The 15,519-nt window shown below is 41.7% G+C and overlaps 1 protein-coding gene across 1 annotated transcript in view; it reads left to right on the top strand.

Moving 5' to 3' along the window:
• WDR75 (WD repeat domain 75) overlaps nucleotides 1–15,519 on the top strand; it is a 1,027,793-nt gene that overhangs the window by 246,340 nt on the left and 765,934 nt on the right. Inside the window, exon 9 of the mRNA XM_044071106.1 lies at nucleotides 10,132–10,290. Within this exon, the coding sequence (XP_043927041.1) occupies nucleotides 10,132–10,290 (159 nt within the window). The remainder of the gene's footprint in view (nucleotides 1–10,131; nucleotides 10,291–15,519) is intronic.

Genomic DNA, 15,519 nt, shown 5'->3' with positions numbered 1-15,519 from the left:
CCAAGACAACACTGGTACCCATTGCTGAGGAGCATGTCTCGGGACAAAATGTGGTCAATACCCCTGATGCCTTTGATGTTAACTCAGAACAACTACAGCATCATGCATCCAAACCTAAAACGTTGCAGCTGACTGCATGGCACATCACATAGCAGCAACTATTCCAGATCTCCCAAAGGGTTAAAGACATTATCCTTGAAGCCCGCAGACCTTCAACAAGAAGAAACTATGCAGGGAAATGGAAAAGGTTTGTCATTTGGAGTGCTGAAAGAGGGAAGGATGTGTCAAATAGATATGGCTAACATTCTGGAGTACTTGGCAGAGCTTCTACATACAGGCCTGTCCTATTCCTCCATCAAGATACATGCATCAGCTATTTCAGCAGAATACAGCTTTGATCCACCTGTCTTCTCACATCCTCTACTCAGGCAGTTCCTCAGAGGGATCAAGAATGTAAAACCTCCTAGGAAACCACCACTGCCAGCTTGGGATTTGAACTTTGTGCTAGAAAAGTTGACACTCACACCTTTTGAACCAGCAGCAACAGCAGACCTACAGCATCTTTCATGGAAAACTGCTTTCCTACTGGCAATAACCTCAGCAAGGAGGGTTTCTGAACTTCAGGCCCTAATGGCAGTACAACCCTTCCTAATCTTCCACCAAGACAGAGTGTCCATGAGGACTAATCCTACATTTATGCCTAAGGTGGTATCCAGAGTGTCCTTAAACCAGGCAATCCACCTACCTACCTTCTTCCCCAACCCACAAAACAGAGGGGAAAGAATGCTGCATACCTTGGATGTACACAGACAGCTACGCTACTACCTGGACAGAACAAAAAGTAACAGAAAAACTGACCAGCTTTTGTAGCCTATGCAACAGGAAGGGAAGGAAAAGCAATTTCCAAACAGACAATCTCCAAATGGATAGGAAATTGCATACGATTCTGTTACTCCTTCCATGGAAAACCAATTCCACAGAACATAACGACCTCATTCTACAAGAGCAACAGCCACTACCACAGCCTTCTTACGAGGAGTGGCAACCAAGGACATTATTGAGGCGGCTACTTGGACCTCCTTGCATACATTTGCCAAGCATTATAATTTACCTCTGTATTCCAGATCCCGAGCAGGGTTTGCCACTGCTGTACTGCAAGGGATCCTAACCACACCATAATCTATTCTTCCTCCTCCCCTAGTTGGCTATGGTATTCTACCCAGTTGTTATGACTGCAGATGCATCCATGAAGGACATAGTACAGTTTTGTACCTACCATAAATGTAGATGTCCGAACTGGATAGCATCTGCAGTCAGGATTACCCTCCCTCCTTCCCCTCTGTGGTACTCCTAGGTATTTACCCTCCTAATAGCTAGCTGTTGGGGGGGAGTCTTTATGGTGTATTTGTTTGTATATATGTACATACATGCTTATTTTTTGTGTTTGCCTTCTATCCTTTGGGGAACATTGGCATTTTTACCCAAAATTTAGCCTTCCAAGAGGGCAACTGGCATCTGGGGCAAGAAACACTGAAGAAAATGGCGTCGGCTGATGCCTTTATACCCAAAGACCAGCAGAGATGACGTCGGGTGAAGTGCGACATCAGCCGAAGCCGGACCCGGACTTTGGAATCCGGCCGACCGAAGGGCTGCCTGACGACAGGACAACCCAGTTGTTATGACTGCAGATGCTATCCAGTTCGGACATCTACATTTATGGTAGGTACAAAACTGTACTTTTTGCCCACTAACTGCCTCAAATCCCTATCCCTGTATTCTGTCTCCTTCAGGTTGTTGAGGAGAGATCCTTGCCTGGTATACAAGGCAGCATTGTTAAACCCCACCTTTATGGACTTCCTACATATTGGCAAAACAAACCACCAGAATTACCCTTTTTAAAGACTTTAACTTTGCCTGTGGCATAAATAGGAGACAGGTATGTGTTATAGAGACTACCCCTTCTTTGAAACAGGTTCCCCATCCATGTGAGGCAGAGTTCCTCCCTAACCCAATTCAGGTATAACTTGGACAATCGGATTGGGAACAGGAAATCCATCCCTGGTTTTCACTTTTATGTCTCTAATGGACAAAGCCAGCCTGTAATTGGTTCATCTCCCAGACCTTCTTCTTTCAGCTTTTAGGTTAGGGGTCGCGACAGCGGATCACCTGTCCACTCATGATTGGCAGTGGAGTTTTATGGTGTCAAGTTGCCAGCCCGGCACCCAACCTTCCACAGAAGGCACATACACGTGCACACTCATGCCTAGGGCCAATTTAGTGTCCAATCCACCTACATCATGTCTTTGGGATGTGGGAGGAAACCGGAGCACCCAGAGGAAACCCACGTGACCACAGGGAGGACATGCAGACTCCGCACAGAAGGCACCCCAGCCAAGAAAGGCCCTATCGGTCGTTGGCCTTGAACACACTTATGAACAGCTGCAATCACATCCTTGAATGTTGTCATTATTCTTTGCCAAAGAGATGGTGCAGTGCTTGCACTGAAAAGGTGGACCTCTGTGTAGTCTAATCATTACCTATGCTTTTTTAATCATCTAGGACAACATTTGCTGGTAAGCAGGTGCTAAATCTAATTTAGGAGTAGCAGTTCCACTACTGAACATGGTCATCAGTTCTTCCTGTTGAGGGAGTGGAAGTGTTTCATTGTTTGCATGCATATGTCATAAACAAACCAAAAAAATTGCATAAACTATATAACTAAAACCAAATAAATAACAGTGATGGATATAGAATGGCTTCTTTATTTACTGTAAATAAAGAAGCCATTCTATATCCATCACCATTATTTATTTGGTTTTATGCATATGTCATAAAATTGTGGCTTTAACATATTTGATATTCAACTTAGGATTTAAATGTACTGAACCTTAATTTTGCCTGTTTTTTTTATTAACTTTGCTTTTTGATATTTAAATGCTGTAGTAATGTGTATGATATACAGATCTGTCTTTGGTTATACCAGCAATTGCCCTGCAATTAGTACTCCGTTGCTGGCTGAGTGTAGTATCTTTTATGTACTTGAGGCTGGAGTGCACATTATCTTACAGTTAATGAGCTGCTTCCTGTGCCAGGGGTGCAGTTTAAATCTTTTCACCTTCGTTTGCCTGCTGAGAGACTTTGCGTAAGTCACTTGACCAGAGAGTACTTTAGGACAGTTGGCAATTTTGGCTAGGCTTCTTAATATTGTCCTAGCCTCAGTGCTTAGTAACTACCTGTGAGTGAAGCCCACTACATTGTTTGACATTCAGGTGCAAAACCTTGAGTTGCTATGTGCCTGTTGGTAGGAGCTATAGTATTTCACTTATAGGACCTCTGACACTGACCTGGCTCTGTGCTTGCCCTCTGCCTGTCATCTGTAGCCCTAAGAAGGCATGAAACCTTGCACATTTCTGTTGGCTCACTTGTGTGAGCTTCAGTATAGTACAAGTTGTGAAACATTTAGAGAGTCCCAGGCTACCACTTCAGCTATACCTTCTAGGGGAATGACCATGAAGGCATTCAGTGTAGAGATGGCGGAACCATCAGAGTCCCATGGTTGCTCCTACTTTTTATGGCAGGATACATGTCTCATGGAGTCCTTGTATAGCATGAGGGCTTGCTTAGACCTTGTCCTGGATAAAGCTTGGGACCTGTCAAGAGTACTGGATCATCCTCCCTGTAGCTTAGCTTTTATGGATGTTTCATTAGAAACTTGGAGGTACATTCTCTCCCCTGCAGCAGCTAATAGGAGGGTTGTTGCTTTATATCTGCCTTGTCAGATTGGAGTAAAGGTTTGTGCAGGCATCCCATGCGTGGCTTCCATGCCATCCTAGTAGGTCTTCACTTGTGCCTAGATGTCACACTTCTTTTCTGGGTGCCCCACGAAAGAGATATGTCTAACAAGCAAATCTCAAGAATGTTTACTCCTCTACCATGCTGGGGCTTAGGGTCCTCAAATTTTTGTCTCACTTGTCCAGGCAGTAATTTCTCTAAAATGCTCAGACAGCTCTTTCAAGACAGTCCCTAAATCTGGGATCAATTTTGATTCATTTTTTTTTTCCTCCCCGTGACCTTGTTGAAGGCTGTATTTGTGATCCCTCACCATTCTTCACAGACATTAGACATCTAAGGGGATTTGTCTAGAGAGGTGGACAAGAGCTGTGTACCTGTGGTGTATAGTGTTAGTAAAATCATCTCACTGGGAGCAACTTGACAAGTTGGATTGTATTCTCAGTGAGCCATTCATCTGTGCATGGACTTTTTCTTGACACCAGTGCCCTCACTTTTCCAAAAGTAAGAAGATGAGGCCCCTCTCTTTGCCTTCTCCTTTTTGTTGTCTGGACTCTTGTAAAGTCGTGAAATAGTCTGTTCTGGGTCATGGGGAAAGGGTTAGCAGCTCCCCAATTTGCCTCATCTAAGAATGACCATCCTTGTGAATCCTGAAAAAGAGCCCCCTTGTTAATTCCGCCACTTCTGTGGGTTCTTCCATGGTGGTTTCTGTGAGACGGGCCCAGACTGCAATTAGCCAGCTGGCCATGAGTGCTTCTCTTCTTTTCCTCCTTCCTTTCAGAGCAGGATGACCTTGTCTTGTCCTTTTCATGTTGACTTTTCCATCTTTCTTGCTTGGGGAAGAAGTTTTTTTACTGTCATATATACCTTCTTGCAGGGCCATGAGTAGAAGGTTTCTAGGACTGTGAATCCCTCTCCCTTGTGGCTTTGATGGCTCCTTACTCCCAGAACCAAACATCATTGACTAATGGGGCCAGCGCTAGGCAAAAGTCTTCATCTTACTCTTTTAGGTTGCAGGTATCTGATCACCCTAATTAGAGTTTCTGTAGAAAGTAATCTTGGTGTTTTTTTCTGGTTCCCTGGTGTCAGTTCATTGGATAGCCTTCTTGGGCTGCTGCATTGTTTCAAGTCTTCACCCATACCCATACCCTTACCTCATACTGATTGTTTCCTCTGTGGAGGGACCACCAGTACTTGGGCATGGTAGTGGTCTATGCTTCATGCATTGTGGGATGCTTGCTGCTAGGTAATACTTCATCAGGGTGCTTGGTCATTCTGATTGCTGTCTCGATACTAGCACTCATATAAGTTAAGGGTTGAGACTCAAGTTCAGCAGACGTTCCACTATATCTAGGGCAAGTCCTGCCTTTCTCCTTCATCTGGCTTCTTTGGTTCCAGGTCTGAGGTGGAAAGATGCAACTAAGTTATGAGCGCTGTTTTTGGCTCCCCTTGCCTATTGCTGATCTCTAGTCAGCCCACCACACACACACGTATGCACACACTTGGCCACCATTTTGACTGTGGTCTTCCTTAGTTGGCTATCACAGATAGTCTGTTAGTTAGCTTCTTGCAGGAGGGTGGTGTTGCCTCCTCCAGTACCTAAGGAACCAAGTCGATAAACCCTGCCCGAAGACACCTGAGCTGTGGCTACATTTTTATTCCATTCTAATGGGAACCTATGATCAGTCTCTCTGGTAGTGGAAGAAGGGGAAGACTTTCAGACTAGTTCAAGACTGGACTTCCATGTTTCACTTGATCCACAGTCAGGAGGAATATATGGTGATTTCTTATGTCCTTATGGTTAAGATTTCCTAGCTAAGATATTTTCTTTGTATTGTGTTCAGAAACTTAGTCCTTATCCTGTGGTGCCTTTCTTAGCTTAGGGTTGATGTACAAATGCTTTGGCTCTTGGTTGACTTGGTAAGCCACCCTGTGCTTAAGGAAGTTTTCTCTCTCCTGATTCCTTAATGTATCTGGTCATCTGTTTTCTTGGATTTTTGTCTACTTTTGAGATCTGTAAGGGGCTTGGTAACTAGGCGGAACTTTCCACTTGAATCCAAGCTTGAGTGCTTTGCCATATGAATGCTTAGTACTTTGTACCATCATGGTTGTTTTTGTGTAGAGGTGTTTCTGTTACTAGTGCCATGATGGGTGTCAAGATGCTTCCCCCTTCTTATTCACTGTCTCAGGGCAGGAGTGAGGCTCATTTCCAGTTTTGCAATCCCTGCCCCTTTGGAAAAACTCTTCCATCTCTGCTTAGAAATCTTTGCTTTCAACACATTTTAGGCCTGTGTTTGCCAGGTTAGGCTGTTGACTATTGTGCCCCTGACTGAATGGTCCAGTTGGATTCTGCTGCTGTACCACCACCCTGGACTTTTCTCTTGAGGCTGGTGAAAGCCCTGCTGAGGATCGTCTGGCTGTTCTGTCAGATTCCTCTGATGCAACCGTTTTGGTGGCTGGCATGGATCCAGCTTTTTGCATCCTCTGAGGCTCTGCAGATGTCGGTTACGGATGTTGAGGGGAGACTGCGGATGATCATATCCAAGGTACCGAGTGTTCCACAGATTCTTGTTCAGGAGGGGAATCCCACTACGTTGATGGGTGTCAAAAAAAAAAAAAAAGGCAGAAAAAACATATTTCCCCTTCTTCTAAGGATCCCCAGTGTTAATGGCAGGATTTTAAAAATGGGTTGTTTAATGCACTCATGGCTTTGAAGTTCCCCGAGGTAGTTTCTGCCTCTTGGTCATCTACTTCTCTTAAGAGGCCTGGGGAGCAGGACTCTTCTGATGAGGAATTGGGCATCTTTAGCTTATTCCTGTTAGATTCCTATTCCATTAGACTATGGCTATGAGGAGGAGGAGGAGGACTCCATTACTCAAGGTTCTCCCGTTGAAACACTTTACTTTGGGGATACTATCTCTTGTATGATGGAATTTTTTAAATGAGACTGTACCTAGGTTTCTGACCTCCAGAAAAGGTATTATGAACTCCTCCAAATGGAGTTTTCTAAGCCGTCTGCAGTCCCTTCTGTAATAGCTGCCTTGTTGGACACTTTTTCATCAGCTTCTGAGCCTCCTGATCTCTGATAGGTTTTATAAGGTGCCTGAGGATTGTAAGTTTCTTTTAAAATGTCCCTCCAAGCCTTCCTTTGTACATAGACATTCTCACCCTCCTCCCAAAGGTAAAAAGAGTTCTAGAAGGGCTCCTCCTGCTATGTCTTCTCAGACTACTACTACTCAGAAGCCTCCTTTTCCACACAAGCCAGGTTCTGTTAGACTACTTACTTCCCTCCCTCCTGAGTCTGGTTCCTTTAACTCTTTGTCATTCCCTGTCTCTTCCCAGTTAGTAAGGATCACTCAGGATTCTTGGGCTCTGTACATCATTTCTCAGGGATACTTAATGGTGTGGGGAATCCCTTCCTCCTTTTTTTGGGAATTCCTCACCCTCTGCAGGAGCTTCTGCCTTTTTTCTGGATGTACTTCAGAGCCTTTTATCTCAAGGCACCATCCAAGCAGCTTCTTCTCTTCAAAGGGGAAAGGGGTTTTATTCCGGAATGTTTTTGGTTCTTAGGAAAGAAGGCATCTGGAGGCCGATTCTGGATCTTTCACAGTTTAACACCTTTCTGAAGGTTCCTTCCTTTCAAATGCCATAACTCATCCATCCTCTCTTGTTTAATTTCAGCTGACACTGTGAGTCATTGGGTTTTGATCCCTTTTAGGCACCGTTTTTTTCTAAGGACTTGTTATGGGTTCTGCAGGAGGTGAGGAAACCCATTATCAAGAAATCTTATTTGTCCAATTGGAAGAGATTTTCTGTCTGGTGTCTTGCTCCTAACCAAGATCCACTTTGTGTGAATTGCTTCTTGCTAGGTTGGCATACTCTTCATTTAAAGCTCACCTTTTAGCTGTTTCTGCTTGACTGCCTTTGACTCCTCTTTTGGCTTTTAGATTTGAGGGAAAACAATTTCTTAAAGGCATCCTTCATATTAGGCCCCATGGGAAGCCTATTCCTCCTTCCTGGGAACCTAATTTTTTTCTTGAAAAATTGACGCAGGCTCCTTTCGAGTCTGCAGCTTCAGCTTCCTTGCAGCATTGTATGTGAAAGACTGTTCTTCTTTGGACCCTTACCCCAGATAGAACTTCCACTGAATGACCTCCTAAACCTCTTGTATCAGAGGCACATGGGATATATGCCAATGACCCCTTATGAACATCAGGTTTTTCAGCTAATTGACGATTCAGAATGCCCATGAGTTGTTTCGTCATTTTAATGGACAGTTTCAGGCCAATAAAGCCAAACTCACTTTGGTATTTTTTTTTTAGTATTGAGAAGCTGTCGGCTACTTGTAAAATCCAGTTGACACTCTACTAAATCTCTCAACTTTGCAGCAGAAGAAATCTGGAAAAAGACAATTAGATTTTTTTTTTTTTTGGGGGGGGGGGAGGCAAAGGCCCAAAACTAGGGACACATTTTAAATATTGCTTGTATAATCTTAGAAAGTTGCTAAAATAATGCGTTTTGTGTTGCTGTGTGTTTCCTGAAAGATAGGAGGACTGAAATTTAAAGGGCTATCGTGATCTATTGAATTCACTTCTCACTGATTTCCCAGAAAACCACAAATTTTAAGAGGAACAGACCAAAAGTATGAGCCAAATATTCTGTGAAAATCTGGACAGTTGAGAGCTATGGACTCTGCTCCCTCAGTCACAAGTGGTGGTATGGGTAGAGAATTCAGGCTCTTGTTTCTTGTACCTAAGGTGTAGGGTTTGAGCTGAATAATAATAACCACCAGTTATGGGGCATTTTATTTATATATATATATATATATATATATATATATATACACACACACACACACACACACACACACACACCACACACACACACACACACTCTACCATGACTCAGGCAGCAGTGAGAAAACATCATGAATCAACAAAACTCTCCTTTACCATAAGAAATGATCAGCACTTGGGGGGGGGGCTGCATAACTGTCCTTAAAAGCTGCACCTTGTACCCAAAGTACTTGGGACAAATCACTTACGAACAGGCTAGTTAAACTTCTGCATGCTTGTCTTTAAATCCATGTTAGCTTCCAATGCATGCATCGGTCCTCCTTAAAGACAAATCTGCATTGAGTCCTCCTCAAAGAAAAACTCCACCTTGGAGTATTTGTCTGGTAATTGTCTATGTTGCTTCATTAATTTTTCCCCAAGACACTGGTCTTGCAGCTCCCTCCCCCTCACTGTATGGTTCTGGCACCCTTGCTCTTAAACCGGCAGACGGGCCAATCATAAATCGCAAAGACCAGACCTCTATACCTTTTTTTTTTTTGTGTCAAATCTCTACTTGGCCATTTAGAAGTCTGGCAACCCTGCATACGTCTAAAAAAGCTAAGGCTTTGGTATATTGGCCGGAAGTTGGGCTACCCTTGTCAGGAGATCCCTTTAGAAAAGAATACTACAAAAGTGAAGGGAAGGACATCTGCTGTTATGGTAGATTTTACCCAAGTGTACTTTTTGTGTTTACATTTGTCACATATAATGTACATGCCAAATATATAAGGCACCTATTTTATATGTATTGTAACAATGGACAGTCCCCCTAGCCTTGTCTTGGCTGCTGGATTTTCATTCAGAAGTATGTATCTTATCAATACACAAACAGCAGGAAGGAAAATCCCCACTGTAGTGAAAAGGCACACAATTTACTTAAGCGCAAGTGCTTTTGCCCCGGCATCCCAGGAACTTAATTAGACAAAATACAAGTTAAAGTAAATTCAATATAAATCCCCCACTCTCTTTTATCTTTATCTTTAATAAATTGTGCTTCTTTTCACTATGGTGCGGATTTTCCTTCCTGCCTGCTTCCTGCTGTGTTCATATTGAGGATTTGCTGTTTTTCCATTGTTTGTGGCAGTTGTGAATCTTGTCATGCATTAACAAGGTCTGTGCCATGGTTTTGTAAGTTTTGATTTGCTTGGGACCACTGATAAGTGACTAGTGAATTGGCAGGTGTGTGGGGATGAGGTTACATTGTCAATGTACAGTGTTGGTATTTGTGCACCGTTGTGGTTGAGAAGTCCTCCCAAATGTAGTAGTGTTCAGAAAAAGAATATCAAATGCTGACTAGTGTGGAGGATGCATCTGAACATAAAACCCATTAAAGAGGTTCTTTTTCATAAATCAGTTATTACAGGAAGTGTGAATGTTTGCTTTTGCTAGTGAAATTTGACAGGTTTAATATGCTTAAAGTCAGTGCCATCAGTAAGAGTAACTTTAACAGGTCTTCCTTCTGTGGTTCAGTGCACACGTCTGTAATACTTCTGCTTGATATTTCTAGGTACTCAGCTTTTGAGTGGTGGTATTGAGTCTGTCTTAGTTCAGTGGCGCTATGGGTCTGAGACCAAGAAGGACTTCTTGCCTCGTCTTGGAGCTGCTATTGAGCACATATCTGTCTCTCCTGATGGAGAGCTGTACTGCACATCTCACAGTGATAACAGTAAGTTCCTGATGATTCAGCGTGGTAGACTGTCATGTATTAAAAGGCCATTTTTTGCTTTCTGATAATTCTTTAGTTTTTTGTTTCTCTCATTTTTTTGTTGTTGTCTTCACATTTTAACATGCATCAGGTTTGTCATTGCCTGAACAGGGCCACAAAAAGGCTAATCACAATTCCAGAATTGTCTGCATGAGCACATTAGAAGTTTGGCTTTCAGGACCGAGACAAGTAGATGAAGTTGCTTGTGAAAAGAGGGTGGAGGGATAAGGGAAAAGAAGGGTGAAAGATGCCATGATAAAAGGCTTAGGCCCTGAGAAGCTTCACAGTTGTACATGTTTGGTAATGACATTTACGATTGTCATTTAAGATGGTCAATACAAGAGCAAGTGATTTTTGTTGTAGATTTAACATATCCTTGACTTTTGAGGAGATTGTTCTTGTGGGGAGAAATCCTGCTTATTTATTGGGAATTCATGCTGATTTTAAATGAAGAGACTTCCTAAATACTTTGTGTAATGTATTATTTATAAATTGGGTACAGTTTTGTTATGTACTTGCATTTAAAACGCTAGTAAAACTGCTGAGCACTAATGGTTTGAACACATTTTAATGGCTAACATTACAGTAGGAGTGAAAAAAAAAAGCTTTGAGCCCTTGTAGCAAATTTGTTGTGTAAATGTTTCAGGTTAGAAATTACACTTGGCTTTTATAGGTTCATAGGTTCATAGATTAGCACTAGGCTAACTGTCCTTTTGGGCCATTTGAAGCATAGCCAGTTACCCCATGTGAGAGTCAAACCCTGCACCTTGTGTCTTTAAGGTAAACACCTTAACCATTATGTCATCCTCCCACCACACTTTGGTAGACCACATGGGTCTACAATACTCTACATGCCCCCAACAAATAGTTGATCAGGTTTTGAATGCCTAATCACAGTTGGTCAGATTGGCTTTTTATCATAGGTGGCGGTGTTACATAGGTACAGTAGGATAGCTGATCATGCAAGACCAGTAATATAGCTTTATTGTGCAGTCATTACATCAGAAGTTAAGCATCACAAATATTTTGAGAGACATGGTAACATTTTTTATTACTGCATATAGGTTGTGGCTTAAACTGTGTGAACCGGCAAATGAGTGCTGCTATGTAAATCAGAATTGAGATGCAGTGAAATCCTTGGGAATACAGTGGGCATCTTTCAAGTATGTTTTGCAGCTGAATATCCTATTATAATTTTCCAACACCTTTTATTACAAACTCTCATAGGGGAGCTAAATTATAGCTTTGTACACAGGTAGCAAATGCAGTATTTTTGAAGGCTGCTGTTACCACTATCTGACGTTACTCCTATTTTATATTTGTTGAGACTATTTGACTTCTGTTAAGGACAGGTGAAGGTAATGTCTAGAATATATCTATACCAACTTCTCATATCACCAGAAGAGTTGAACTGTCTTGAGGGAACTGACATATGACTTCTAATGTGCAAGTAACAAATTCAGTATTTCAGATTACATGATGCAGTATGGTATTGTACCTGCTTTCCATTGTGGAGATTTCTGCCCTGTTTTCAAAAGTCCATGTTGACAGTGATGTCCAGAATATACATGCACAAAGTTCTCATTACATCAAATTTTTTTTAGCAAAAAAAAGGAAATACTTCACCAGGCAAGGTAACATTTCTGTTACTATATTTAGAGCAAGGCCTGACATTGTAACGATAGAGGCAGCGTTCTGAAATGTAGATTGGGACTATGATGCAGTAAAGTAATTTAGAGTAGAAAGGCATTCTTCAGCATATGCTGATAGAGTTTTCAGAAACTCAAAATTTTTACAAACAAGACCATATGATTGAGTTTCCAATAACTCTTAACATTAAAAAAAAAAAAAAAAAAAAGTGTATATGTGTATATGTATATATATATATATATATATATATATATATATATATATATATATATATATATATATATACACACACACACACACACACACACACACACACACACACACCTTTTTTTAAGTTTATGTAGGGGGGCAAGCCGTCTGCAAATTATATATACCAACTCCAGTATTGCACTGCAGTGAAGAAAAGGATAAATTTCCTGATCCTTGCTGTACCGCAGTCTCCTTTCAAAAGCTTTGTTTTTTCAAAAACTCAATCGTGGTCTTGACCATATGAATTTTGAGTTTCTGAAAACTTGATCAAATGATAGGGATATATATATACACACATATATATATGTATATATATATATATATATATATATATATATATATATATATGTATATATGTGTATATATATATATATATATATATATATATGTATATATATGTGTGTGTATATATATATATATATATATATATATATATATATATATATATATATATAATAGATATAGATATATATTTATATATACACACACACACACACACACACACACACACATATGCACCCATTTTCACTAAGACCAAATCACCTAAAACTCATTTCACTGACAAGTAGTTCTCTAAGGCAAGTCAAAGGTATATGTCCTTTTCCCCACTGTAGTGCAATCCTGGTGTTAGTATATATAGTTAGGAGGGGTGTAGCTGCCCCACCTAGTTCGGTTTTACCAAATAATGTAAAACAAAACCAGACAATAGAAAACCAAATTAAGTGAGGGGCTACGCCCACCACACCACCCCCAATGTGGGGGGCTGTGCCCCCTCACACCCCCTAACTATATATACTAACACCAGGATTGCACTACAGTGGGGAAAAGGACATATACCTTTGACTTGCCTTAGAGTACTACTTGTCAGTGAAATGAGTTTTAGGTGAAATAAACTTTCAGTGAAATGAACTTTAGGTGATTTGGTCTCAGTCAAATAGTCTTTCAGTGAAGTGATACAAATCCATATATATATATATATATATATATATATATATATATATGTATGTATATATTTACACTTTATAATCTCGAAATACTGAAATGTCGAATTTCATTATTTCGAGACTATAAAGTTGAAATGCAATTATGCGAAACTGCATAATAGCGAATGCGGAAATTTTGCTATTATGTGTTCGCATATGCGAAGGATTTAGCTGGGGTTTGAGGTATGTGGTGATGATCTTCATGTTTCAGTGTTGCAGTCATTACACTTGAGTTATCCTGCTGGCAGGCTACCCTGAGTCTGCCTGAATTCCAATGTCTAGGTCCGGTGTTGGTTGCTGTCGCCTTTTCCCCTGACATCAGTGCGCCAGGGGTATAAAAGATGCAGCCAACGCCATTTTCGTCAGTCTTTCTTGCTGTGCAGTGCCCGAAGCAGAAGCAGTTCGCAAGTGCCGGTCGGCCGACTCCTGAGATTTTCGTGTTCGAATTTCAGATCCGAAGTCTACTTAAAAAGCTAAGTACCCCATTGGGGAAAACTTTTTTCTTGCTGCAGACCGATGTCAGAAAAAGTTAATAATTGTATTTCTTGTGGGAAGCAAATACCTCATAAGGATTTTCATTCTTACTGTATTCCTTGCCTAGGCCCTGACCACGACGTTGCTTGTTTGTCGGTTTTGTGCTAGATTTAACCAGGGCACTATAAAGCGCCAGAATGATTTTGCTTTTCACTATTTTGGCAGAAGATTTAATTACACAATGCCGTCGGATAGCCAACCGACTACCGCAATTCACAAGAAACGCAAAGAAAAAGAAAAGGACAGGCATCCGAGGTCTAAAACTTATGACAAAGCTTCTTCCAAGCCAGTCGCCGGTTCGCCGGCTCTCAGTGAGGTGGTTTCGCAGCCCCTAACGCCCGCTACTTTGGAACCCCAGGCCGCTACAGACTCACACATGGAGTCGCCTAGGTCGCTGGAAGCTAAAGGTATTGGACCTTCGGAAACTATTCCCTCAGATGGGTCTGGAGTTGCTGAGCAGGCATCGGCTTCTGAGGGTGTTTTCAGACCTACTCAGTTTTACATTAAAGTGACTCCGGCAACAAAGGCAAAGACTAAAGCATCTTTAAAGACAAAGAAACAAGTACAACAGCCTCATGGTCAGGCCTCCATGCCCAAAAAACAGATGCTCAAAGTGGCCGAAGACTTAATTACTTTGATCAGGGGTTCCCATCCCCCTCCTGATAAGAGGCCTAGGCAAGAGACAGAATATGAATCTTCAGATCAGGTTTCCATTTCTACAGATTCCTCTTCTGATCAGGAATACTCTCTTCCTCCCTGTGAGGATTCTGATGCTGAAGAATTTATACCTTCAGCCTCTCCTCCTGAGGATTACTCTCTTGGGGAAACCTTGCACACCATGAGGGAACATTTCCACTGGGAGAGCCAAGGTTATTCTGAATCTAAGAAAAGGCTCCGGGACTTCCTTTTACTCCCACAACACAGGCCCCTAGCTATTCCACCTGTGTTAGACATTGTAGATGATGTATTTACAGAGTCCAGTCTGACCCCTGATTCCTTACCTCCAGCTCCTGTTAAGCCGGACAGTTACTACAGGGTACCTGACTCTCATAAAGTCCTTTTCAAGAACCCTGCTGCTGACCCAGAAACTATTTCTCAGGGTCCCAAAGGGGTCAAGGCATCCACTGCAAAAAACCCTACCCCCTCTGACAGGGATTCTAGGGCATTAGAGAGATGGGGAAAGAAGATTTACACTTCTGCTACCTTGGCTATACGGGCTTTAAATTGTCAGTTTCATATGCTCAAATATCAGCAGTATATTATGTCACTGCTTAAACAGAAAATATTGATAAATTCTGAAGGTGCAGAAAACAAAGAAATGCAGGATTTACTGCATGCAGCTGAGCAAGTTGGAAAGCATACTTTGCAATGTGGTTTTGATTCTTTGGAGGCCTCTTGCAGGGCCGCTGTCACGGGTTTGGTTATTAGGAGGCATGCTTGGTTAAAGGAACAAAATTTACCAAATCATGTTAAAGCAAAATTATTAGATGCTGCATTACAGCATGATACTTTGTTTGGTGTTAAAGAAAATGGAGGACAAAGCTAAATCTATGCAAACAGTCAAGGATTTCTTACAGGTACAGCTTCCAAGATTTAGCAGACACTGGCTTACAAAGAATTGGTCCTTTCCAGTGTCAGACAGACCACAAAGGGGCAGATGCAGACGCCCTAGAGGCAGATCCCAGCCCCAAGGTTCATACAGGTCTAAACTATGGGGTGCTTCTACCTCCAAAAGTGGAGAAGACAAATCACAGCCTTACAGGAAACAGTCCCA

The sequence above is a fragment of the Protopterus annectens genome, chromosome 5.part0, assembly GCF_019279795.1.
Source record: "Protopterus annectens isolate FY-2018-M chromosome 5.part0, PAN1.0, whole genome shotgun sequence".
NCBI lineage: Eukaryota > Metazoa > Chordata > Ceratodontiformes > Protopteridae > Protopterus > Protopterus annectens.
This window is presented reverse-complemented; position numbering and strand designations above follow the sequence as displayed.